Source organism: Arvicola amphibius, chromosome 3 (assembly GCF_903992535.2).
Source record: "Arvicola amphibius chromosome 3, mArvAmp1.2, whole genome shotgun sequence".
In the NCBI taxonomy this organism is placed as follows: domain Eukaryota; kingdom Metazoa; phylum Chordata; class Mammalia; order Rodentia; family Cricetidae; genus Arvicola; species Arvicola amphibius.
Window position 1 is genome coordinate 62,462,914 of NC_052049.1, and position 27,715 is coordinate 62,490,628.

A 27,715-nucleotide genomic window follows, 5' to 3' on the forward strand; every position below is an offset into this window, starting at 1 on the left:
ATCAACAACTAACTTGCTCTTTTAAAAATCCTACAGAACTGACAATCTGAGCAATGACTGATATTTGATATAAAAGAATTTGATAATTCTGAGATGTCATTGGGATTATGTTAATTTTTAAGTTTACATTTAGAAAGATAATGAAATATTTATGGCTAAAATAATACAACATTTAAAATTTGCAATACAATATGTTGGGGTAAGGGTAGATGAAGTCAAGAACAGAAGAAACATGTCTGAGGACACGAGAATTCATGATATTCGTCTGTCTACTCTGTTTAAGCTTCCTATAAGACATGCACCAAGGCCTTAACATGTACAGAACTTGTGACTTCCAGCTCCCACAGTCCTGCATGATGAGCTCAGAGCTCACTTCTCAAATTTTCAATCATTCCCTACTTCAAAAGGACAGACTACCTTGACGAAAACGACATTTTATTTCTCACAAGTTCTTTCATCTTTTGGTGCTTTTGCACACACTCTTCTTTCTGGCTATAAACACCTATACTGCAGTGTATTTCCTGTTTCACCTGGCAGTCTTTCAGTTCTATAACACAGAATGTATCATCTGTTCTTTGTTCATTCTGGATAATGCTTCAAAAGCTCAAAGTAACAGTTTGTTATAGAATCTACTCACAGGAAACTCCAAAAACATGATTAAAGGATTGGAATTTTCAATCACTAAACGTTCAGTTACAGGAAAGGAACCAGAGTTTGAGTTCAATTATTTAAATCAATGATATAAAATCTGCTACATAAAATTCTATCTATGGATGAAACTCCCTCAACTCTGTATGTCAAAGCTTGCTGTAATCTTCTGGTTGGTTATCACACGGATGGACCCAGAAGGGGAAACCTTCAAGGTGAGAAGTGGAAACTGGCAGGTGGGATAGGGAGCCCAAAGCACCAGTTCCTGAAATGTCCCTGTGTTGGCAGCAGATGGCTGGCCACAAAGAACAATGTATGTTTTGATAATATGGCATTGCTATAAATATTACAGATGTCCAGCATAGCTAATGCTAGACATTCAAGGGGCTATGAAGCAAGCACACCACAGGTCAGGGGAACCCTAAGGGTACAGTGATGTTATCTGTTACATGGCTATTTTTGTCAAAATGCAACTTTCACATGGGCTTTATATAAATGTGGTCTTGAGAGGTCTTTGCCCACGTGTCTGTCCTCCTGTCTGCATGTGTCTATGTCCTCCTGGGCATGGCTTTGTATGTGCCTTGAGGCCTTTGCTGGAGTGTCTTTCTTATCTGCTTGGGACTACTGACTTCTTAAACTTCCAGACCTCCCATGACCCACCTTCTTCCCTGGCATGGAACTTGGATCTCATAGCTCAGCTCTCTGTCCAAGAAAACCAGGGACTTCTGCTTTCCTGCCTCCTACAAACCCTTGCCTTGATGTTCAACACAAAGCTGTAAAGTGGAGAACTAAAGTTACATTAATTCCTTCTAGTGAGCAGCTTTGGAACTGGATGTCTAAACTTTTATTATATAAGTATATTACATATTTCCCCCAATTTCAACCCATCTCCTAATTATAGGGTTACCTTTTTAGAGAAGTTGTTAAAGTGGCAGAAAAAGGTCCTTTAAGTCATAGATATGAAATCTACCTCTCAGTGGAAACAAGCCATTGTTTCCTCGTTTGAGAGTTAATTCAGTTGATTAATTCATTTGGTTAAGGGTTAAAGGGTCACCCATGAGAAAGGCAGTTTCACCTAATGCCGTCTCTAAAAACGGGAGGAATATCTATTCCTCTAGTGAGATAACGGACCTCCCCTTCCCCACAGTTCCCACCCTCTGTACAGTTGCTCTCTTTCCATTTCCCTTTTCTTCATTTCTTTTGAAAACATGTGGACCTGATGCTTTGAGTTTTCTCACTCTTTGTCTAAAGTTTTCCAGCCCCTAGTTTTGGCAGTGGCTTCCTGCTTCAAGGCCTAACTTTAAGAGGTACTTTCTCTTCTCCAGGTGATTGCTGAAATTTATAGCTTGCCTGCCCTCAATAAAATTGCCCTAAAGTTTCTCCTGAGTGTGCTCTTAACTTTTTTATTAATGAGGTTAAGAACCCAAGAGGGGGTGGGGTCTGTTTGTGGACTCTAGTAGCCCTCCCCAAATTTTCTGGTAATATTCTGTGAAGGACACAGAAACTACATGCCTTTCCCCAGATCTTATCATATGTGCACCTTACAGAATAAGTATAGAAGTTTCTTGAATTATATGAGTCACTCAGTAGAATCACAGCATAGCCAGCTGCCAGCTGGTCAGTTAAAAACAGAAGAGTACGCTAATTTTTCTGAAACTGACTTACTGTTTTACTTTGTGTGTGTCTATGCTGCAAAGGTAGTATAGTTACTGGCATATAGTAAGTGCTCAAAAAGGATCACTGAATCAAAATAATTCAGTTTTCCTCTTAGTTTAATGGATACACACACACACACACACACACACACACACACCAATCAAGTCTCTAAATTATAATTAACAAATGAGGAGGAACTTCCTGCTATTTCTAATCAAGCCCAGAACTTTAACTTACAGTTGATTCTCGTTATTCGCGGTAGTTATGGTCTATTAAGTCGCCGCGAAACACTGAACCATTGCTCCTAGGGGAAATACAGGGTTAGGTTCCTGCGAGCCTCTGGTCACAACAGCTTTCATCAACTGATAAACAAAATCTTGTTATACGTGTTTCTACTTTAAAAGGTTTTATTTAAGATTGTTGATTCATTAACATTGACTTCACAGCAAGTAGTATTATCTCATGCCTGAATATTACTTTTCTAATGCCTATAATCATCAATATGGCATTTTCCCATGTTCTGCAAATAATTCCAACATAATCTTCTTGAGCTACATTACAGCTTTTGTGTGCTTATGAATATTAGACAAGGATTCAACCTTAAGTTTGGAGGTCATTTTATTTTATTTTATTTTATTTGTGACAGGATTTCTCTATGTAGTCCTGGCTGTCCAGGAAATCACTATGTAGATCAGGCTGGTCTCAAACTACTTCCTGAATGCTGGGATTAAGGCTTGCACGGCTGGGCCTGGCCTAGAGGTCAGCTTTTTAAATAGCAAAACTATCAACAAAAAGTCAAAGCGAAATAAAAGCAGCCTTGACAAGACAAACAGGATGTCTACTATGAGAGTCAAAAGAAGCAGGAAAAATGTCTTTGTTAGGTCCCAACAGGGAAGATATGTGTAGACCCACACAAACTCTCTACCACCCTGTAGAAATCCATGACTCACTAGGAAGGCTCTATCCACATACTGACTCCGGTGTGTGTGGAATGTGGTGTATGCATGTGTGTATATGTTCACAAGCACACATGAACTAGTGGGGCAGTGCACTGGGTATCCCTTTCATCACTTCCATCCTACGCCAAAGTCTCTCCTGAAACCTGGACGGAGCTTACAAATTGAGCGTGTTTGTATTCTGTCAGTCAGGGAGTAAGCCTACAGTTCCTGCTGTCTCTGCCCTAACAAGGTGACAGGACATCAGGGAACCACCTTTGTTTGTTCTGTGGGTGCTTAGGATCCACACTCAGGTCTGCATGGCTGCATAACAAGTACTTCAGTTACTGAGCCATCTCTCTAGCCCCAAAATATAAGTCCATTTTTCTAAAATAGAGTATATAGTATAGTTTTTACTAGATAATTCAAAGCTACCTCTTGAGTTTACCGCTTAAATTTTTTGTTGATGATACTGCCTTGTTGACTTTTTAGTTACTGAGTTGTTATGTTTCTTTAAGAGGTAGCTAAGAAAGGACCAGATTGTGCCAAGCCTTCTAGGTGATAGTATGGAGTATAGACTTTATGCTAAAATAACAGTCTCAAACTTGGGAGTCATTCCATTTATCCTTTAAGATTTATTTTGTGCTCTGTATATCAGTGGGAGGCCAGAAACAATAGCAGGAAGATGTATTCTGGACAGCAATTCACCAGGCAAAACTCTGATGGATGCTTGCCCAATTTCCTTTAATAATAACAGTCAGTACTTTGCAGTTTCATTCAATACCACATGGTTCCCACTTTCTGTATTTTGTCCCAGGAAAATGACTGCATGTTTGCAAGAGCTGCACTGTGCCTTCTTAACAGAGCTACAGGAATGTACTTAGAGGAAAACTGTTTACTATGTTAAGCAAAAAGCATATGTAGTTTGTACATATATTATGGCATAACTAATGGGGGAAATTAAATAAAAAGATTAAGAAAAAATAAAACAAAATTTACATTATTATTACCTTTGGGTGATGGGCACTTAATTTACCTTTTTAAAAAAAAAACATTTTTATCAATTTGCCATCTTTGTTTTTCGCACAGTAGGTGATGCTGAAGTGGAAAACAATGAGACAAAAATAAATTTAAAAAGGTTCTCACTAAGAACTGAACCTTTCACATTTAAATATATTAATTTCCATGCATTTGGTTGGCTACTCTGTGCTTTTTCTCACATATGTTGAGTTTCTATTAGGTATTTTTTTTTTTTTTCGAGACAGGGTTTCTCTGCAGCTTTTTTAGAGCCTGTCCTGGAACTAGCTCTTGTAGACCAGGCTGGCCTCGAACTCACAGAGATCCGCCTGCCTCTGCCTCCCAAGTGCTGGGATTAAAGGCGTGCGCCACCACCGCCCGGCTTTGAGTTTCTATTAGTAGCAATATTTCAGGTAATAAAGTTAAGCTGTTGTACTTAACTAAATTATTGAATCAAATTTATAATGGTCATTCTCATATTAGCTACTTAAATATCTGACCACTATAACAATTCAGCAACACTGAAAGTCAAAAAGCAGAAACTAAAGAATTATTGGTCTGAACTTTACTATAAAATTTAAGTAGCAGTGTACCCAGGAGGAAATATAAGAGGGGCGACCAGATTAGGAGAATTCTGGGAAGAGGAAAGGCTCAGTCTGCAGATGCCAGCCAGATGCCAAAAAAACAATGCATATAGGAAATGAGGTAATGCCACGACCACGTGGCAATACATAAACAAATAGAAATGGTTTAAGATGTAAGAGCTAGCTAGGAATACGCCTGAGCCATTGGCCAATCAGCACTTTATTAAACCAATATAAGTGATAAATCTTTACAGGTCAGCATCCAGATATCATGAGATAGGTTTCTAATTGCTCAAGCCACTCAATCGATGGTACTTTGTTAGAGCAGCCCAAACTGACAAAGGCAGTAAATAATCACAATTTCAGTTTTTATTCTAAATGTTTATAATTATAGTAGGTGGGGATAAGATAATCCTCTGATATTTGTTAAAAGATTTCAAAGAATATCATGAACATGTTGGGCCTGGAAGTTAATAAGGCAAAGAGAACAAGGACTCAAGCCCATAAAGGCAGTAGCTGAAGATTTAAATCTTTCTCTTGGTCTCAGGTCCTACCTACTGTGCATTTTGCATTTGAATAGTAGGTTTCTCTCACAAAAGGGAACTTCCAGATTGTTGACTCAGGCAACAAACATGCAACCAACAACAGACAAAATTCCAACAACTGAACACTAAGGAGTTATGACACCCTATTTACTCAATATGGAATGAGACAATATTTGAGAACATTTGACCAAATTATAATTTAATTTTAAGCTATTTTAATGTGTGAGATGCATGAGAGAAAGAGCAGGAAAGAGTGCACAGACAGTACAAGATCATGCATGCCCCGCACAAATGTGGGAGTCAGTTTTCTCCTACCATGAGTTCTGGTGACTGAACTCAGGTCTTTGTGTCAAGCACTTTTACCCACTGAGCCATCTCACAACTACTGCCCCCCCCCCCCCCAAAAAAAGGTCTGCTGAGGGACACAGGAAGGAAGGTAGCAAACCAAAGTGAGAGATTAGAAAAATCAAAGTGTAAAGAGAGATGCATGCATGAGGTTTAAGCTGAGCAACAAGGAAAATGAAAAACAAGGTGGCCAAAAAACTATCATGAGTCAGTACTCTGTGTTCATGCAAACCCACTATTCAAATGTATGAAGACAGTACCTATCACTTACCTCTGTGCAAAGAGGAGCCAAGCAAACTTCAAAACAAAAAGTAACTTTTGTTACAATAAAAGTAGAGAATTCTTTGGCTCAAGTGAGTGGTTAGACAAAGAAAGCTGTTCACTCTAACTTTACAAAAAAATGCAACTTCTTAGGATTGTTCTTCTGAAGGTAAGGGATTGGGAGACTGAAAGGACCAGGCTCTATAGAGTTGCTTTCTAAGGTTAGCAATACACTTCATGGTTAGTGGCCTAGGAGATGCTCCTTACTAAACTACTCAGTTTCTCATAAAGGAGAAATCCCTTTAACTGAGTCTGATAATCTTTAAAAAGTACAACTGCAACTAACATTTCATATAACAGTGGCTGAGTACACCTGCAACCTAACCAGATGGGTTTCAGGGTTCAGATTTTGCAATATTTACATACATATGGGGTATCCTGAGGTTGGAATACAAATCTAATTGTGGAATTCATTTGTTTTAATATACATTCAGTCCAAAGGCAATTTTAAACAGTGTTTCCAATGTACATATACTTTCACTATTACTTGGAACAAGATATGTCAAACTGACTACTTGTGGTGTTAAACAGTTGTCTAAAACATTTCAGAATTTAGATAATTTTAGATTTGGGAATTTTCAATTCTGAATGGTCACTATATGTATTCTATTAAATATTGGAAGGATGGAACATTAAATACATGGAAAAATTTTATTTCAAATGACAAGAGGTAAAGACTGAGCAATAGATAGTATTTAGGCTCTACTTCATAGTTAGTATGATTCTATAATCAATAATCAGTGCTGATGTGCTTTTAGATTTAGAATATAACAAGGCTAGATGCCAAAGAATAACAAAAAGAACACAGTAAGTGAAAAGAAATCATACACTAGCTGAACTACCTGTGTGTGTACATGTGAGAATATACTACATATTCATGACATTCTAAAAGACAAAGCACTGCAAGAAAAAAAGGCAAAGAAATAATCTGAAATTACTCAATTGCCAACAGAAATCACAGTTCTACTTGTGATGAGAGAAACATGTCACATTTTAAACACTGTTCACATATGACAGCTCCAGGACAAGATGTGGAATATAAGAGAAGCTATCAATCAAACAAATACAGGAGTTCACCCTTATACTTGGTAGTATGTATCAAAATACCCTTATGGGTACTCCTGAAACTACAGACACTATCAAACAATATATATATGTGTGTGTGTGTATACATATATATGCTATGTTTTTCCTTATATATACTTATTGGTAAAGTTTAATTTATAAATTAGAGGCAGTAACAATGAATAACAAGCAGCAAAATTATACCAAATTACAGCAAATTTATATCAAGAAATGGTAATAAAAGTAGTTAATATTGCCTCTCATAACCTCACTGTACTATCCTAAGCCTTCTTGTGATGGAGTGAGGTAAACAACGCCTGAGTGATCAGATGAAGTGAGAGGTACATAGTATAGACAACCTAATCTACGACGTACAGATTCTTTGAATGCAGCACTCTGATACCACACAAGTAAGCCTCATCCCCTGACATGGGTCTTAAGTAACTGACAGGTAGGTAGCATGTAGTAGGTCAGTTAGGAACAGAGTGCAGTTTCCCTCAGAATGGTGTGCCATTTAAAAGATAAACTGTTTATTTCTGAAGCTTTTTTCCAGTTCATCAGACTGGGATGAACTGTAGTGGAAAGTAAAATCACAGGTTTGGAGGAAAACTGTTACACTAGGCTGTGACTTGGGCTTCTACAGGAAGGTCTGGAGCTGTTTATTTCTCATTATATGGACCTGAGTAAATTACTTACAACCTGTTTTTCCCATGTGTTAAAATAGAACTAATACCATCAATTCAAAAAATGAAATAGTCCAATAATCTTGTTTTTATTTCCGAGGTACAATGAAAACACCATTTCCACTTCCCTGTGGCCTTTAGCTAGCCCTAGTCCAAAGGCCCCAGCTTATGAAATGAGTATTTCCAAGCTTCACACCTCAGGAGCTCTTGAATCATAATCCACCCTCTTCTCATTTGCCAACCAGCACAGCATTAACAGTGATCATTAAGGTCTTAGAAGAACACAAAAGCCACAGCAAGACAGCTAGGATCCCTAATTTTCACCACTTAAAAGAGAACTACAACATCTTGTGAACAGTTCACCTGAAGAGCTTCCCAGTCACACTGATTCCCATTTGACCCCATTCCTGTCTGGCAGAAGTGAAACCTACATCAATTTCTATGCGCTGGGATAACGTGTCCCACTGTGTCTCTTCTCCTACTTCACTCAGAATGTCCAAATGAGGCACTAGATCTTAAAATATCTGTCAGGTAGTATCAATGGAATTAAGCCAGATTAAAGGCTTTACAGTGTTGTTGTTGTTTTTTTTTTTTTTTAAAAACCAACCAAACAAAAAGTACTGTTAAAAATTATAGAAATGTTAGTGAAAACTGGAAAAATAATGAACTTTTTATATTAAAAGTCTTATTAGTTTTAAAAACTGCTCATTTTGCTAGGTACAGCTGCTTATTCCTTGAAGGTACTGACACCTTTTGAAAACTGTCTTAACTATGAGGTCAGTCGCTTGACTCCAGCGCTACTTTAACCTCTGCACTGCAAAGGCACAGGGTCAAAGAGACACAGGCCATAAGTCAACACGAACACAAGTCCTAAGTTTTAAGAAAATTATGACTTATTTATATTATCATGGAATAAATTAATAGTCTAATATACACAAAAATTATAAAGAATCCACTCAAATTCCACTCTTTAGCATACTGTTGATTAGTGGTATTTATACATGTGTTCATTCACATAAATGATCTTGCTAAACAGTTCTATTAAACATAGTCATTCCCAAGTCATCCTACAATAGTTTTCAACTGCTAAAACGGCTTCCAATGAAAATTATCATTTAAATGATCAATAGTACATAAGTCACTAAGAAGATATTTGAGTGTTTTCCAATTTTAATACAGTATTGTTTCATAGCAATGAAGGTTGACAAGACAGTAATTATTCTGAACGCTATAAAATCAATGACCATATTCTACTCAATTAGTTGACAGTGCTGAGAGTTGGCTTTTGTGACTCCAAAATGTTAGCACCAAACTCTACAAATGTAGATAACATTAAAACATAAAACAGTAAGGATCTGAAAGAACAAAAGTAATCTTATTAAAATATGTCTACTAATATAACTTCACTTAGCATTAAAAAACCTTTATTATTACAAAATACAATCTGTTAACAAGAACAAGTCAATATGACACATTCTTGTAAAAGATCAAACTTTAAGTGATGGGATAGCTCAGTGAGAACCCTTCACATATACAGTACCCTGGGTTCAATTCCCAGCACCACAAAAAAAAGAAAAAACTCTGTAACACATTATTCCAGCTAACAAGTTTATTTTATATAGTTTAAGGTTTGCATGTTTTATAAAGTCATTCACTTAGAACTAATGATCATTTGTGCAGCTGTTATTTTATTTTTTCATAGTCTATGGAATACGAAATAAGTAAACAAGATCATGGAAGGTACAGTAAACCTACATAACAAAATCTTAGGCATAGATACATGGGCTTCTCAATTTTATCAAAATATTTTATCACTATTTAAAATACATTTAAACAGTTTATTTCACATTATCAGTATACATATACATATATAAGTGGGCAATATTAAAAGCTTTTAAGCCTGAATATTTTTCTATATTTGACTGTCACCAAAAGTATGAAACAGCAAACGTGAATAAAAAGAAACATAAATTAAAGGAAACTTAAGTTTTTTAAAGAGAATAGCCTTCTAAATTATTATTATTAAAGTATTATTATTAAAGTATTATTATTAAAGTATTATTATTAAAGTATTAGTAAAGTATTAGTAAAGAGAGTCACCCAGTGTGTTCAAATCTCAAAATGTCTAAACAAAATAACACGGTCAGCATCTGGCTAGTTACTGAAGTAGTCATGGTACCAAATTCATCACTGACCTTTTGTTAAGGGCACAGGAAGTACATATGGCTTATATAGATTTTCTGTAATGCTATCATCTAATTTCTTTTCTTCTGATTTTATTATATTATACAAATTCTAGCATGTCAACTTAGGTTTTTTTTGGAAGCAGTGGAGATAAAACAGTATTAAGTTTGCAGTACAACAGATATATTTAAAGAATATGAGATAAACAGTATTAAGTTTGCAGTACAACAGATATATTTAAAGAATACAACATAATTCCACTCTGTCCGTACTGAATTAAGGACATTAAAACAATAAAACAAAGAACATTAGTTCTTATACTAATTTTTTAAATTAAACCACCAAAAGTAGGAAGTTTTTCTAATTTCATTCAAACGTTTAATTCACCACTTGGATTTCTAACTTTTCACCCTCTTGCTGACCAGCTTTTTTAACTAGAAAATAGACTTCCTATTCTCAGTGGTCAGAGAGCGGATGAAAGAAGAGAAAGGAAGACTGGAAATAGGAAATGAATTCTTATTGCTTGCCCTGTTGCCTTTGTGCAATACAGATAAACTACTATGTAAAGAGAGAGCAAGATTTTCTCACAAAATCCTTCACTGTGATTTTAGAAACAGATTTGAATTAGTACATGGAGGACGTTACTCAGCCTGGTAAGCTGGATGGAGACCGCAGGTACCAGGCGTTCTCCAGGTGAGGCGGTATATGCTCACAATACTGGTAACTGGGAGGCAGAAAGAGAAAGACGGGGAAGTGAAGACACTTAAACTACATAATAAATTCGAGACCAGCCTGGGTTACATGAAGCCTCTCAAAAAAAAAAAAAAAAAAAAAAGAAAAGAAAAGAAAAGTGCCCATTACAAACAGCCTATTCCTTACTTACCTGCCATTACAGAGTAGCCAGCGAGCAAGAGAATAGTGAGGTATAATCTTCTGCATGATACTGGCCATCACCATGGTAACAACCAGCTGTATACCTATCACACCCTGTGTGAAAAAGGAAACAAATTTAACAATAAATTAATTAATGTTTGGGGACCCTGCTGGAAAACTCTCTATTCATTTTCAAAACTGACTTTCACAATAAAATATCTCTTCCATGGACTGCAGAGATGGCTAGATGTTAAGAGCACTGGCTGCTGCTGCTCTTCCAAAGGTTCTGAGTTCAATTCCCAGCAAACACATGTGGCTCAGAATCACCTACAATGAGATTTGGTGCCTTCTTCTGGTGAGCAGGTACACACGAAGACAAAATAATGTAGACATAGAAAAGTAAATAAATCTTTTTTTAAAAAAAATCTCTTCCTTTGACATTTAGGGTTCCAAGACCACATACATAGTTTAAACTTAAAGCACAGTATGGGATGTCACTCCCATAGACCTCTTCAGACTCCCAAAGTACCACATGCATGCAAATCCATGTGAAATAAACTAAACATTCAAAATTTATACCCAATAAATATTCTACATAAATTCAGGATATCTGGTCAATTTTGGTGAAAATTCTGAGGTGCTGAGAAGGTATTTTTTTGTGTTTCATGAAATGTTCTGTAAATATGTTAGGCTCATTTGCTTTTTAATGTCTGTTAGCTCCAGTATTTCTCTGAGTAGTGTTCGTTTGGATGATCCAACTGGTGAGAGTGAGCTAGTGAAATCTCCCACTCAGTGGGAGTGAACCATGTTGTGAGGGTCAATATGTGATTTCAGCTGTAGTAGGGTTTCTTTTACTAACTTGGGTGCCCTTGTGTTTGTTACATAAATGCTATGAATTTAAATGATGTCTTGGTGGATTTTTCCTAGAAGAGTATATAGTGTCCTGCCCTATTATCTTCTGATTGGTTTTAGTTTGAAGTACATTTTGTCAAATATTAAAATGGCTATACCAGTTTGCTTCTTAGATCTGTTTGCTTGGAATATCTTTTTCTATTATTTTACCCTGACATGATGTCTATCTGTGATGTTAAGGTGTGTTTCTTGGATGCAGAAAGGTGAATTCTATTTTTGTTTTCATTCTGTTAGTTTATGTCTTTTTACTTGGACATCGAGGCCACTGAGGTTAAGAGATATCAATGAAAAGTGTTTGTTGATTCCTGTTAATTTGTGTGTGTAGTGTGTGTGTGTGTGTGCTCTCTTGATTTGCTGATCTGGGATTACTATCTCTTGTGTTTTGTTGTGTGTAGCCCTTTTTGTTGGATTTTATTTATAGACAGATAGTGCTTAAATTTAGTTTTATCATGGAATGTCTAAGTTTCTCCATTTATTGGGATTGAAAACAACCCAGGCTGTTGCCAAGACTATAAGTTGTCCTTGACAAACTGATGACAAGGCCCTATTACTGAAGATAACACCTACAAAACTCATTAAACATGGAGAAGTCAACCTTGTGCCTACACAGAGCTTTCTACATGCTAGCATCTTTGGTAAATAAAAACACCAACACAGCTACAAATCCTTGGTCAGCAAAGGTGTTCTGCCTACAAAATATGCTAGTGGCAATGGGAACACATATCTTGGGAATAAACAACCAATATTTGATTTGACTCAAGGCCTACTCCATGAGATGGAACCCTTACCCAACACTGTTTGGGTGACCAAGAATCTGAGACTAGATAGCCCAGGGACCTAGGGAAAAATCAAACACACTGATCTAGGAAAAGAACACAGCATTAAAATGACTCCTAATAACATTCTCCTATCCTCACAGATCAGTGCCCTTGTTCAACCAACATCAGAGAAGCTTCTTCATCTGACAGTGGAGAACAAATACAGAGTGCCAGAGGTAGACATTATGGAGTGTGAGAGACCCTGGAATAACCAGCCTTAAGTGGGACACATCCATCAAGTCCTTTCCCTCAAGGCTCAGGAGATCTTGCAGAAGCGGTAAGCATAATAAGGAAGGAGTGCAAGAGCCAGAGGGGATGAAGGACACCAAGGAAACAAGGCCTTCCACACCAAAAGAGTCCAAGCACATATGAACTCACAGAGACTGAGGCAGAATGCACTGAGCCTGCACAGGTCTGCACCAGATGAGGTCCTAGAGCTGAAAGGAGAAGTTGACACATGCCCTATCCTTTACCCAGAAATAAGCTCCAAGTGAAAACCACTTGCAAATGAAAATTTAAGTTTTTCTAGGGGATTCTCAGGGAGAATCAAACTACTCTTGCTGCATGCCCAGCAAGAGATGGCCAATACAAAGGAAACTCCAAGGGCATCTTTGGAGGTTCCTTGTCTCATGTTGTGTCAAGTCTTTTTTTTAAATACACACACACACACACACACACACACACACACACACCTTTTATCCTACATGTCTTTTGTGTATGTATTTATGGCTTCCATCTGTTTTTTATGTAATTTCTAAGTAACAAGTAAGTCTCTGTATCTATACCTATTTCTTGTGACTTTTCCTTCTGTTTGTTTTTTCCTATTCCAATGTGTTAGCATTTTTTAATTTTATTAGTGCTTTTCTTATTTTATTTTACTTCATTTTACTTTATAATTGCCACTTAGAAGATTGGTTTTTTGTTTCCAATTAGAGATAGAAAAGTAGATCCAGACTGAAGGAGAGGTGAGAAGGAACTGGAAGGAGTAGAAGGAGGGGAAACTGTAATCAGGATATATTATGTAAGAAAAAACATCCCATTTTCAAGAAAAGGAAAAACAATAAAATAAGGATATCAAATATGATGAAAGTATTGATTTCTTCATTTTTCTCTAATTCACTGAACAATGGAAATATCATCAAACTTTAAAACTAGCAGGCTGGACAGGGTGGCAATACCTTTAACTCCATTACTCAGGAGACAGAGGCAAGAGGCTACATAGTGGGACCTATTAGTGAGCATGGTGGTGATTGCTAAAGGAAACAAGTAGAAATGTTGAGAGCCAGAAGTTAAGCTTGACTATCCCTATCGAGAGAGAGAGAGAGAGAGAGAGAGAGAGAGAGAGAGAGAGAGAGAGAGAGAGAGAGAGAGGAGAGAGAGAGAAACAGAAGGACAAAAACAAAGCAGCTTTGATCAGTTCAACACGACTGATCAAAGTGGACAGCTAAAGAGCAGAAGTGTAATGGCAGAACTTTGATTTTCTCTTATGTCCTCGATCTAACAGCTGTGTCTTTGGCACACCATTTAAACCCTCTCCTCTGTACCTGTGTTTCCTTGTCTACAAACATAATGATTCAATCTACTTCACTGAACTGTTTACAGAGCAAGAAGTCCGTATGACTAGTATTTGTTGTAGTGATTAATACCATTAGAAAACAGGATCTCAGAGGAGTTGAGGTGGTTCTTGAACAGGATTACTATTTCAACTCTATTTCTAGATCTTTCAATGTCTTAAATTCCGGCAACTGGATTACAGGTAGGGCATCTTTTCTTCCCTTCACATCCAAGGCTACATTATTTTATTTCACATTCTCCTCTCTTTCTCCTACTGCTCATACAGAAGTTCTGCATCTTTGAACCCTGCATATAAGCACATACAACTCCTAAACAGTATGCCAAAAGATTGGTTTACTCAAAATTATAAATTTAAAAAGCAAACCACTTTTAGTTAGTAAAGTGTTATAGACAAAGTAAGCCTCACTTGATCTGGCCTTGAAAAATGACAGTAGCCCAGAGTTTTCAAGGTCGGTGGTACTGGCTCTCACAGACACAGAAAATGTAACAGTGGTGTGGGAGAATTGTCTGTAATCTGTCAATCATGTTTTAAATAAAACGCTGATTGGCCAGGCAGAAAGTATAGGTGTGAAAACCAGACAGGAAGTAGAAATGATGTAGTGAGAACAGGAGAATTCTGGGAAGGAGGAAGTTGATTCCTCCCACTCCTGTCCAGACCACCGAAGCAGCAGGATGTGATCTGCAACCACTGAAAAAGGTACTGAGCCACATGGCTAACATAAATCAGAAAAATGGGTTAATTAAGATGTGAGAGTTAGCCAGTGAGCGGCTAGAGCTAATGGGCCAATCAGCTTTATAACTTATAGAGATCTCTGTTATTTCTTTGGGGCTTGCCAGCTGTGGGGTACTGGGCAGGACAGAAAGCCCAATAAACAAGCAGGCCTGGCTCCGTTCACTGTTACATAACAGTTCACTCATCTCTGTCCAATAGTAAAACCATATTTTAGTTGCATTTAATAAAAGTCGCTACTATAAAAAGCTACTCCAGCAAGATTGATCTAGAAGATATATATGACAGAATGTGATAAACTAGGGGAAAGATATTGCTCCTCTTCCTTCAGATCACAAACTGTAGTGAGATACTGCTAAAAGCTTTTACTGCTAAAGATGTAGGCCATGTAAGACACAAATAATCCAACAAAAATCTGGGAAACAGTTTTAATGATCTAGATTTGAAAATAATGACACTGTACCTTTGTACCCAGAATTCTAGGGATGATGTTGAAAAATTCAGAAACTGTTCAAATATGGAGACAAAAGAGAATCTTAACCTGAGAAAAGCAAATGCTTTTTATTTATATTTATTTATTTGTTTTGTTTTTCCAGACAGGGTTTCTCTGTAGCTTTGGGGCCTGTCCTAGAACTAGCTATAGGAAAGCTGGTATATTCTCAGTATTCTAGTCCATGTATGACTAAAAACTGATCAATGCAAAAGCATAACTCTAATCTGTTCAATTACTATGTCACTTTCCTCTTTTGAAATGAAGCTGAAAATAGCTTTCAAAACTCCGTCTACCTGCTGTGCTAAACACACGCTTACAAAGCAGCAATCGTTCAGCTTTCTAAGAGAAGTCTTTCCTAGAATGTGTGTCACTATTAAATGACTACAAACGTCATACTAAAAGAAAATCTAACTTTAACCCTAAAATAGGAACCTACATCAAGAGTTTATTTTAAATTTATGTGAAAAAAATTTGACCACAGATACTCTTTTTCATACACATATAGGAAGACCACCCAGAGTACATTATCAAATTATTAGTTTTGGAGAAACGTTTCGTTAATTTGCTATTTTACTAGTACTAACTTATACATTAGCAATTTTAATATTCATCCCAGAATTGAACATTTCAAAGTCTCTTAAATGTCCTGAATATTTTTCCTTGTTTCTTTAACAGGGGATACTTAAATAAATATAACTCTGAAGTAAACAAATTTCACAACAAAAGACTTATAAACTGACACACTGAAGCTATAAAGACCATCACAGTTGAATCTCAGCATGCCACAACAGAGGGGCCTTAATGGTTTTATTAATGCTTCAAAACAGTAGCTTGGCCAAACAGATAGTTCCTATCTGGATCCACTGCCTCTAGGTTCAGACTCCCTTGACAACTAAAACTGGGAAAATTAATTTATGAAATAGTTTAGGATCCCAAGACTTGGGTAAAGCCTACAGTACCTTGGGGTTACAGGTCTACTAACCTGAGGCCATGGACAGCAAGGAAAAGTTACATCTTTAGTATCTACAAGAATGATCATTCAATTTTTGTCATTAATAGTTTCTGAGTAGGTTAAAAATCTTACCAATGAAAACTAATTCTCCAATAAGTAAAATATATACCAAACACCAACTCTTTCTTCTGCTTGTCAACAATGGAAACAAAACTTCAATAGTGAAATACAAACATGTTGCAATTTTAAATTTTAAACTTTGAAAATTATGTCACCCTTGGTGGAGTTGACATTTTGTTATGTTTCATTAAACTAGCTCTCCTGCTGACAAACAAATTGAAAGGAAACACACATTGTTTACTATTAGAGGGTATATTTGTATATAAACTTGGGACTCAGATCACCCCAAATGGTTTCAATTATCATCTCCCTTACAAAAAAAGGGAAAGGCTATTACCCATTGACCTTCCCATTTTTTTTTCTTTTTTGTTTCTCAACTGTTTAAAGCACTTTAGTGACTGAGATCAAGACAGACTGAGGCAGATTTCTATAGATGTAAAAATCATTTTTACTCCAAAAGCAGGACTTGCCATTTCAACCTAGATTAATAAGAAACTTAAGAACTCACACTTTAACTTAAGAACTCACACTTTCAGCATTTAAACAAGCCTCTAGACAATTAGAAAAGGAAAGCAGAATTTAAATGACCAAAATCATACAACTACCTGCTTATAGACTTGGCACCTAATTTCAAATGTAATGATTTTTCTACTAAAGTCTACTGAATTCACTTAATTAATATGTATTGAAGAACAAGCTATTGTATGGTGCTTTAGAATACTAGAAGCAACTAGTGCATGTTTTTTACTCTAAGGAGCAGTTGGCACATACCTCAGAGGAGAGATGCATATTATATTCAATATGCATAAGTGGATAGGAAGTCTATGATAACACAACAAAAGGAAAGAGAAATTATGAACAAACTATGAAAGGTTACCTTGGGAGGTCAAGTAGTATTCAAGAGGCAGTAATTTGGTCAATCAACACTGCTAACTGCCTTAAGAGAAAGATTAGAAGGCAAAACCAGATATTAAAAGGTAGACTATCGAATGTAAAACTTAACATTAAGGCTATAATACCATATAAAGTGGTATGATATAATAAGTAGTTCAGAAATATTCCTCTGGATACCAAGAACAAACGAGGAAAACCCAGCAGCACTAGGACAACTGGCTCAAACCTGAGAAGTGGACCTAAAGTTTAAGTAGGAAGCAGGGAAGCACCATTTTCTTACTTTAGTGACAGGAACTATGTAAGTCTGTGTCTGTGTATGTATAGTGTAACAGAGGTAAATTAATAATTTTAAACAATAATAAATCACTATGAATCAAATTATATCATCATAGAAGTATAAATCTAAAAAGCAAAAATACACTGTCTTGCTAGTTATAATAACACATGCCTATAATCTCTGCAAGCAGAAGCAGGAAGATTACAAGTTTGAAGCTAGACTTGGCTACAAAAAGTTGTTATTCACCGTGGGCTACAACTTGTTCCTAGCCCCTTCCCATCTGCCTTTCTGTCTTCTGTAATGAAATGTGTTCTCCTGCCTCATGACAGCATCAGAAACAAGGAAGCAGCTGACATGGACTGACACTTCTAACACTGTAAACCAAAATAAACCTTCCTTTTTTGAAACAATTTTGTCAGGTATTTTTTTCATGGCAACAAAGCATCTAACTTGGAAGATATATAACTTTCATTTCCGGTTTGATGAAAGTATCACTTTGGAAGTATAAGTAATCAGAACTAAGGCAATGAACATGGCATATACCAAATTAGACACATTAGTAAACTGCTTAATTAAAGAGAAACTCTAGGACAAAAGGGCAGTTTAGCCCAGGAGGAATGAACAGAGAGAGACCACTCCAGACAAAATTCAAACTGAATATGACTGAGTGTAAAGGATACAGCAGAGGAAGGCTCAATAGTTCAGCAAGCTGATTCCATTTGGGTGGTTGGTAGAATATAAGAAGTGGTAGACGGAAAGAATCCCAAGAAGCAACTGACAAGCCTCAGGGAGGCTTCCCAAAAAACACTTGGCTACAGCACAGCTTTTCGGAAAATACATGTTTACTGGTGTGGTAAGGATAATCAATCTGCTTGAAGCAGACTGACGGAAATCAGGTTTGGAAGAGTGCTATGACTTAATTGACAGAAAAATGTAAGCTGGTAAGCATAAAATTTACCAAGGACCCATTCAATTACTGTCTTAATGTATGAGTTACACAAGTAACCAAAAGCCCAGGATCCTTGGTGAATTTAGCACAGAACACAGCAAGTAACACTGAAGGACATTTCACTTAGGCAATGCTTAAGACTGATAAAAAAAAAATGCATACACAGTAGATCTTCAGAATGTGTAAAATATATTCAACCCCAAATAGTTCTGAATAAATATGTTTTACTTGGCTACTTAAACTGTTGTTTCTTTAGACTTTCAACTGATAACACAAACCTGTCTGCTCTCTAGATAAAAAACTAATGGAACACTACTCCTTTTGACATGTAAATACAAGTGTGATATGGCTACTCTAGAGTGCGCAGGCCAAGGAGCCAAGTAATGGCTAAGCTCAATGCGAAAGGACTTATTTCTTTCCTGGTATGTTGATTTCATCCAAATGTTAACCCATACAACCACCTACGAGCAAAAGGTGATAAACTATAAGATAAACATCATTGTCTAGCATTACAGTAATGCTAAGGAATAATTAAGCCTACCAAATGTGGTTGGGAAAGCCTGGTTCAAGGAATGCTATCTGACCTAGTCTGACAAGGTTAAAAAATGGACCCCACTCAAGGACTGCCCCAGTCAGGGCAACAAGCAGGCTTACAGCAGATCCACACCTACACTTTTCCCTTATTCCCTAGATCCATCCGCCCCTCCCCCGTCTCATCTCCACCTCTGTAGCAGAACACTTGCTGAGGTCTGCCTTTTCTCACTGACCCTATCCCCAAGAGATCAAAACATCCCCTGAAAGCTTCCTTCCTCCAACTCACCCCAGTATTGCAGCCTCCAACACCAGCAGGCATTTCCTGGGAATACATGGGCTAAGCAGGCCAGAAAACAGGTAAGCCAGCTAAAGACTTTCGTCACTCCCTCCTCCCTGTCAAATCCAATTTCCCAGTCTCACCCCCAACAGCAACAGAACTCCTTGCTTCCTGTTCCCATGTCCTGTGTATTCATTCCCCTTCTAAACTCCCTCCCCCGACTCATCACTCCATCTCATCCCCCAACTAGAGCAGGCTCAGACTATGCATGACAGAAAACCAGGTAGGCTACCTGTAGATTCTTCTCGCTCTGTTCCACAGATCCAATATCCCAGCCTCAATCCCAGCTCTGTAATGGATCACCTGCTGCAGTCTCCCTTCCCCTCTACCCACATCTCCTATGGATCCCACAGATCTTCCTCTCCAACTTCCATCTCCCCACTTGTTGCTTTATCCCAGACCCCAACTCCAGCAAGTATTCCCTTCCAAGTCACCGACCACTCCTGCCAAGAAAGCAGGAAGGCCACCTGTAGTTCTTTCCCTCCCCTTTATTTCCTCTAGATCCACTCCGCAGTCCCACTCCCAGAGCTACAGCAGAGCCTCTGTGGTGACCACTGAGCACCCACTTCCCCATTCTAAGGAGACAAAGTGAGCATATCTTTGTTGACCACTGCTCTCCTCAACCTCTATCTAGCCTATGCCCACTCCCAAGTGTCAGCTCCTAGTACCCAGAAAAAACGTTTTACCTGGAAGCCCCCAGTGGCCACAAACATCAAATTCACAGAAAATTTCCTAACAGGAACACATAGGTATGACACCCCCAAAAAAATTTAGAGAAGAGCAGAAACCAAGGAAAAAAACACCCACCCAACAAAGCCAAATACAGAAATCAGCACCTATGCCTATAATCAACCCAATCCCAGATGCCTAGACACCAGTGTTAAAAATCACAATAAAAAAAAACACAGCCAGAGCAATATGTCCCTTCTAGAACCCAGCTATTTTACCACAGCAGGCCCTGAATGTTCCAACATAGCTAAAGCACAAGAAATAAACCTTAAAACCACCTATAAGAATATTATAGAGGTCCAGAAGAAGTTAATAAATCCTTTAAAGAAATCCAGGAAAAGACAACAGGAAAAGAAACAGTGTAAGGAGATGAATAAAACTGTCAATGACCTGAAGACAGAGAATCAATAAAGAAAACACACACTAAGGGACATCTGGGAATGAAAAGTTTAGGAACTGAAACAGGAACTAGAGGCAAGCTTCATGAACAGAATACAAGAGACGAAAGGGAGACTCTCACACATTGAAGATATGCTAAAAGAGGATCATCAGTCAAATAAAATGTTAAATCCAAGAAACTCCTGACACAAAACATCCAGGAAACCAGGGACACTATGAAAAAAACCTAAGATAATACAAATAGAGGAAGGAAGAGTAACCCAGTTCAAAGATCTAGAAAATGTTTATCAAAATCACAGAATAATACTTTTCTAATCTAAAGGTACACGAAGCATACAGAACACAAAATAGATTGGACCAGAAAGAAAAAGTCACTTTGGCACATAATAATCAAAACATTAAATGTACAGAACAAAGAATATTAAAACCTCCAATGGGAAAAGATCAAATAGCATATAAAGGCAAAGCTATCAGAATTACATTATATCTGACTTCTCAGTAGACAGTCTAAAAGCAAGATGAGCTGCAGACTCTGAAAGAGCACAGATGCCAGCCCAGACGACTAACTATACCCAGCAAAACTTTCAATCACCATAGATGAAGATAAGATATTCCATGATAAAGTCAAATTTAAGCAGTATCTATCTACAAATCCAGCCCCACAGAGTGATGAAAGAACATTCCAACCAAAAGAGGTTAACTAGAACTATGAAAACACATGGAATAAATAATTGCACACCAGTAAAATCAAAAGGGAAATATCACACCACACACACCACCACCACCACTCCACACAACAGGAATCAACCATTGGTCAGTGATACTTCTCAATATCAATGGTCTCAATTTCCCAATAAAGAGACCCAGACTAATAAAATATTTAGGACATCGGACAAAGAAATTGAAGATATAAGAAGATGGAAAGATCTCCTGTGATCATGGATTAGTAGGATTAACATAGTAAAAATGACCATCCTACCAAAAGCATCTACAGATTCAATGCAATCCCCATCAAAATTCCTACATAATTCTTCACAGATTTTGAAAGGGAAGTTCTCAACTTCATATGGAAAAACAAAACACCCAGGACAGCCAAAACAATCCTGAGCAATAAAATAAAGAACAATGAGAGGTCTAACCATTATTGATCTCAAATTATATTAGCAAGCTATAGTAACAAAAACAGTAACAGCATTAAAAATTGACACACTGATCAATGGACTCAAACTGAGGTCTCAGATATAAACACAAACATACCTACTGATACCTAATTTTTAATAAAGGAACCAGAAATACACACTGGAAAAGACAGAATCTTCAAAAAAAGGTGTTGGTCAAATTGGAAGGCTAATTGTTTGCACAAATTCCCACACATAACACAGTTCCAAATGGATCAAACAATCTCAATGTCAAACCAGGTACACTGACTCCGACAGAAGAGAAAGTGGAGACTAGTTCTGAACAGAGTGGCACAAAGGAAGACTTTCTGTTAACAAAGGCACCAAGACCGACAATAAATAGGACCTCATGAAATTAAAAAGCTTCTGTAAGGCAAAGGACACCATCATCCAGACAAAGCAACAGCCTACAGAATGTGAAAAGACTTTTTAACCAATCCACATCTGATAGAGGGCTAATATCTAAAATATATAAAGAACTCAAGAAGCTTGACATCAAAAAAACAACACAATTTAAAATGGTGTATAGATCTAAACAAAGAATTCTCATTAGAGGAATCTGAAATTAGTGAAAAAACACTTAAATGTTCAACATCCTTAGCAATCAAGGAAAAGGAAATCAAAACTACTTTGAGATTACATCTTACACTTGTCAGAATGGCTATGATCAACACAATAACACAAATGACAGCTCATACCAGCTGTAATGGTTTTGGTCCCTGTCCCTTTAAGAGACAAGCCACGCCCATTCCCTCCCCATCTGCTGAGGCAGGCTGATCGTCAGCTTCTGGCCTGAGCTCACTCTTTTTTCCATCTTCCTCTCCGAGAGGCAGCTTCGCTTCTGCCTCTCTCCCCACGTCTCTGCTTCCCCCCCCTTCTCCTTCATAACCCCCCTGAATATATATTCAACCTCACTCTAAGTCATGTCTACCCATGTCTCTGTCTTCTGCCTGCCTGCCATGTGTCTCCCTGACCGGGACCGGGACCAGCAGCTGTCTCTGCCTAGGACTGGCTGCTCCCAGAGCCTGCTGTCTGCCGCCACATGGCCCGCCACCACCACTCGGGCCACTGCTCTGGGACTTCATAGCACAGCCGTCTCCACTTGGGACTGGCTGCTCCCAGAGCCCACTGCCTGCCACCACATGGGCCGCCACCACTGCTCAGGCCACCGCTCTAAGACTGGCAGCCTTCTCTGCCTGGGACTGGCTGCTTGCAGGGCCCGCTGTCTGCCGCCACATGGCCTGCTACCACCATTTGGGACTTTATAGCACTTGCTGCTTGCCTACAGCTGCCGCCTGGGACTCCGTAGCATTTTTAAAAGAACACAACAATTGCTGCTCTAGTCATAACAGCCAGAGATTGGAAGCAATCTAAATATGTGGTACATTTACACAATGGAGATGTTTTAAAAAAAAATTATATCAGACAATTTGCAGGCAAATGAATGGAACTAGAAATAAATCATTCCGAATGAGGTAGCCCAGATCCAGAAAGGTAAATATGTTTGTTATGTATTCACTTATATGTGGATATCAGTCATTAAATAAATGATAAGCAACCTACAATCTTTAGACCCAGAGGTTAAGCATGGAGGCAGGAACTAAAGGGGATACGTGGATCTCCCTGAAAAGAGGAAATAGGAGTAGACTGGGGGCATGGCGAGATGCTAATGGAGGACCAGGTGGGGATGGGGAAGGGAAATAGGGTTGAGGAAGAGAATGTGGGGGAGAGACAGTTATGTGGAGGCCCAAAAATGTGCCTATTTCCACCCTAAGGTCAGAGAGTGGGAACTTACTTCTGTTCCCTTCAAGGTTATAGTCTGTTTCTATCTTAAACAAAGGCCCTACCTTGATTTAGATCAGAGTTCTGCTTTCTCAAGGCTATTGTCAACAGGTGTGGCTAATATCTAGACCTTGATTTCAGGTATTGAAAAGTAGATCTGTTTCTACTTCAAACAAAAGTCTAAAGATCCAACTAAGTTCCTACTCCCTTAGGGAGATAACAACAGATTCCATCCAAGGAGTGGTTTGCCTACAGAATGTTTTGATCTAGGATATGAGTATTACTTGTCTTGTTGTAGCAACAGAATGTTTAACTAAGAATGTAGCCCACAACCTTCAACTGGTCTGTTCATTTCTTTGTATCATGCTAATACAGTTTTTTTATCTTATACCTTTTAGGGTGGGGGTATTTTAAGCAAATGGGAACTAAACGCAGGTGGTTTCAGTATTCACTGGAACTCCCATACTATCCTACGTTTCTGCTTGTTACTTTCACTCCTGTCCTCATTCTCTTGACTGATTTTTCTAATCCCCATCCCCTACCCTGGTAAGTGGGATCCTGTCCAAGTTGGTCTCCAACACAGCTAGAATTAAGGCATGTTTGAGGTACATAGTGGAAATTCCCTAAAATACATGAAGGGGATCCTAATGAGGTTTCCTAATAATGGAGGAGGGTGATGGAGTCCCTACTGGCCATCCCTTGTCACCAAGCAAGTCTACTGTGAGGGTCAAATTTGAACAAAACTATTAACCACCCATTTTATGCCCTCTCTATGATCCCAAGTTCCCCCAAATTTCAGAAACGAGTGGAACTCCACCCTGGGTATGACTTATGAGGGTAAGATTGATGATAGCCACTAATGACATGGCTAATGGCAGCTACTAACTACATGCCTCAACCATGCTTGATGTATTTTTAACTACTTTACTCTTCAATTCTGTACCTTGCCTCACTATAACCAATCAAGTTAAATGTCAGCTACCCCAAAACCCTCTGACAGGGCTGTGATCCACTTGTAGCTTTTCCCTATATAAACCCTAATTTGTAAATGCTCAGGACCACTCCCCTTCACCCGCTGCACCGGAGTGTTGGACAGTGGACCAAGCTCAGGCTTGTTATCAATTAAACTCCTTTGTGTTTGCATCAGATACCGGCTTTGTGGTGGTCTTATTTGGGGGTCTCACAACACAGGCATACTACTACTAGTACTGGGACTGGTTGCATTCGATTTTGTTGTTGGCCAAGTGGGTCTCATGGAAATCCTCAAACACTCCAGGCTGTAGCTAAGAAAAAGGGTTCTTCTCTGCAAACTCACTGAGGAGCCCCATTGCCAGAACATAGAGAAATCAGGACCTAAATTTGTCTTGTCTGCAGACATGTTAAGGTAACAGTGGCACAGAACTTGAGGGAATAGCCAACCAGTGTCTGACTTGACTTGAGGTCCCTTAACGAGATGGAACCCATATCCAACAAACACTGTTTGAATGACCAAGAACCAGACACTAGATAGCTCAGAGACCTAAGGTAAAACCAAATACTATGGATCTCGGGAAGACAAAAAAACAAAACAAAACAAAACAAAAAAAAACAACACTTTTTAAAAAGTAACAATAAAATGATTCTTAATGATATTCTACTAAACTCACAGATCAGTGCCTTATTCAACCATCATTAGAGAAGCTTCCTCCTGAAGCAAATTGGAACAAATATAGAAGCCCATAGCCAGATATTACACACATGGGGGGGGGGGCGGATCTATTCAGATCCCTTCCTTCAGAACTCAGGAAACCCTGCAGAAGAGGAAGCAGAAAGAATTTAAACCAGAGCAAACGGGTGACACCAGGAAAACAAGGCCCTCTGAATCAACTAAGCAAAGCTCATATGAACTCAGAGTAAAGCAGCAAGAAGGGAGCCTACACCAGGTCCTCTGTATATGTGTGTGTGTGTGTGTGTGTGTGTGTGTGTGTGTGTGTGTGTAAGCTTAGTTGATGTGAGATTCTCCTCTCTATGTTGTGGATTGGTTAGTAAAGAAGCTGCTTCAGCCTATGACAGGACAGAATAAAGCCAAGCGGAAAATCTGAACAGAGATATATAGAGAGTAGGTAGAGTCAAGGAGATGCCATGTAGTTGTCAAAGAAGAGGCTCACCTTGCTGGTAGGCCACAACATCATGGCAATATACAGATTAATAGAAATGAATTAATTTAAGATATAAGAGTTAACCAGAAATACTCCTAAGCTATTGGCTAAGCAGTGTTGTAATTAATATAGTTTCTCTGTGATTGTCTGGGTCTGAGAGGCTGGAAAACAAACAAGCTGTCTCCGTTTACTCTTAGTATTTTTTATGGGACTCATGGGTATTAGAACAAGTTGGTCTCTGATTCTTGTGCCTACTTTTGGGGTTTTTTTCCTTCTGTTGGGTTGCCTTGTCCCGGCTCAATTGTTTTTGTTTTCTTATTTTATTTTGTCTTGTTTGGTTCTTATCTCCTAGAAGCCTGTTTTTACCTAATGAGAAAGAGAAAAGAAATTAATAGGGAGAGAAGGGGAGGTGGGGAGGGATTGGGAGGTGCAGAGGGAGGGGAAAATAAACAAGCTATATCATATGAAAAAAGATCGATTTTCAACAAGCAAAGGCATTAGTTCAAATAGGCCAAAACCTTTTATAATAATCCTAAAAAGACGCATTTTCTCCATTATACTTCCTTTCCCTCATAATTTAAAAGATCTTTTATTTCATGTTGTGCTGGGGATTGAACCCAGGGTCTTGTGTAAACTAGGGAAATTCTCTACAAAACAACATTACATCTTTTATATGTAACTTCCTGATTCATCTATTTTTTAATGCCTGTTTTAAACTTGATGGGTTACTCTGTAAACAAAACTAATATATCTTAAAAATAAATGAGGTCGAGATTCTAGATACTTTGCTGGTACCATGTAGTTATTTTTGAAAATTCAGATTTTTTTTTTTTGAAGTTTTCAAATTAGCTCCCACGAATCAGAATGGGCAGAGAATATAAACTATAAAAGGGTGGAACATCTACATGTTATAAGAATTTGAGTCAAAAACAAAAACGGGTATTAAATGGATGACTCAATACCAAGAGACCTTAAGTCTGCCTAAGTGACTACAGGCCAGCTTAGGTATACTATGAGAAAAATGAATGGTCAGGATTTTGAACCTTTAAATGTTATGAGAATTAAACACCATAATATGAAATAGCTTATCAATAGCCAAATAAAACACCAGACAGCATTTGAGATGTTCTTAAAGAACAGTCACACCAATAAGAGGGAAGAGAAGAGGGGGAGGAGGAGGAGCAAGGGGGAAGGCAGGAGTGGGGAGGGGATAAAATAAACAAGATTATCCTTTGACCTCAGGAACACACATGTCTCCCCCCAAATACTGCCTTTTCTTTAATGATAAAAAGAACAGCAGCTTAAGAATAAGTTTGACATTTGATATATAATATTGATTCATATCAAATAGCTGACAGTTAACTATCTTCACCTATAAAACAGTCATTTGATATTGTTCAATTTATTCCTACAAATAGAAGCATATATATCAACTAGGACTTGAGCTCAAAAGATAAACCAAACTGTTTACAGAATTTTTTAGTTTGCCAGTATCAACATTCCATTAACAAAATGCTTTTTAATTTCTTTAAAATAAAAACGTATACATTTTATTATTTTCTAACTCAGGGGGAAAAAAGCTAACATTTTTAAACTGAAGTTCTGGATTGGAGTGATGGCTTAGCAATTAAGAGCACACGCCTTTAATTCCATAGCTCTACCATAGGAGGTAGAGGCAGACAAATCTCCGAATGCCAGAACACCCAGGGCCACACAGAGATCCTATCTTAAGAGGAACAAAAGAAAACAAAAAGTGTACACTGCTCCAGTAGAGGACCTAAATTCAGTTCCCAAAGGACAGCTCACACTGCAATCCAGCTCCAAAGGGGTCCAGCACTTTTGGCCTCTTTAAGAGCCTGAACTTATGGGAACATACCCATACACAGACACAGACAAAACATAATTTTAAAATAATAACGAATATTTTAAAAAATAATAAAACTGATGTTTAAAAAGCATACATTTTCAAAAAATGCCAAAATACAAGGTAATAAAAACCTATAATGCAGCATAATGCATTTTATGACAGCTTATTAAAAACT

The 27,715-nt window shown here is 37.9% G+C and overlaps 1 protein-coding gene across 2 annotated transcripts in view; it reads right to left on the reverse strand.

The window, feature by feature from the left end:
- Positions 1-27,715, reverse strand: part of Tmem161b (transmembrane protein 161B) — an 82,013-nt gene that overhangs the window by 39,808 nt on the left and 14,490 nt on the right. Inside the window, exons 1-2 of one of the 2 annotated variants that reach the window (XM_038322353.1) lie at positions 10,867-10,964; positions 2,542-2,608 (exon numbers count right to left, since the gene is read on the reverse strand). Coding sequence is in view for 1 of the 2 variants with exons in the window: in XM_038322352.1 (XP_038178280.1) it covers positions 10,867-10,970 (104 nt within the window). In the remaining variant the exon portion in view is untranslated. Of the gene's footprint in view, positions 1-2,541; positions 2,609-10,866; positions 10,971-27,715 lie in introns of those variants that run through there. The other variant, XM_038322352.1, reaches the window with a different exon arrangement.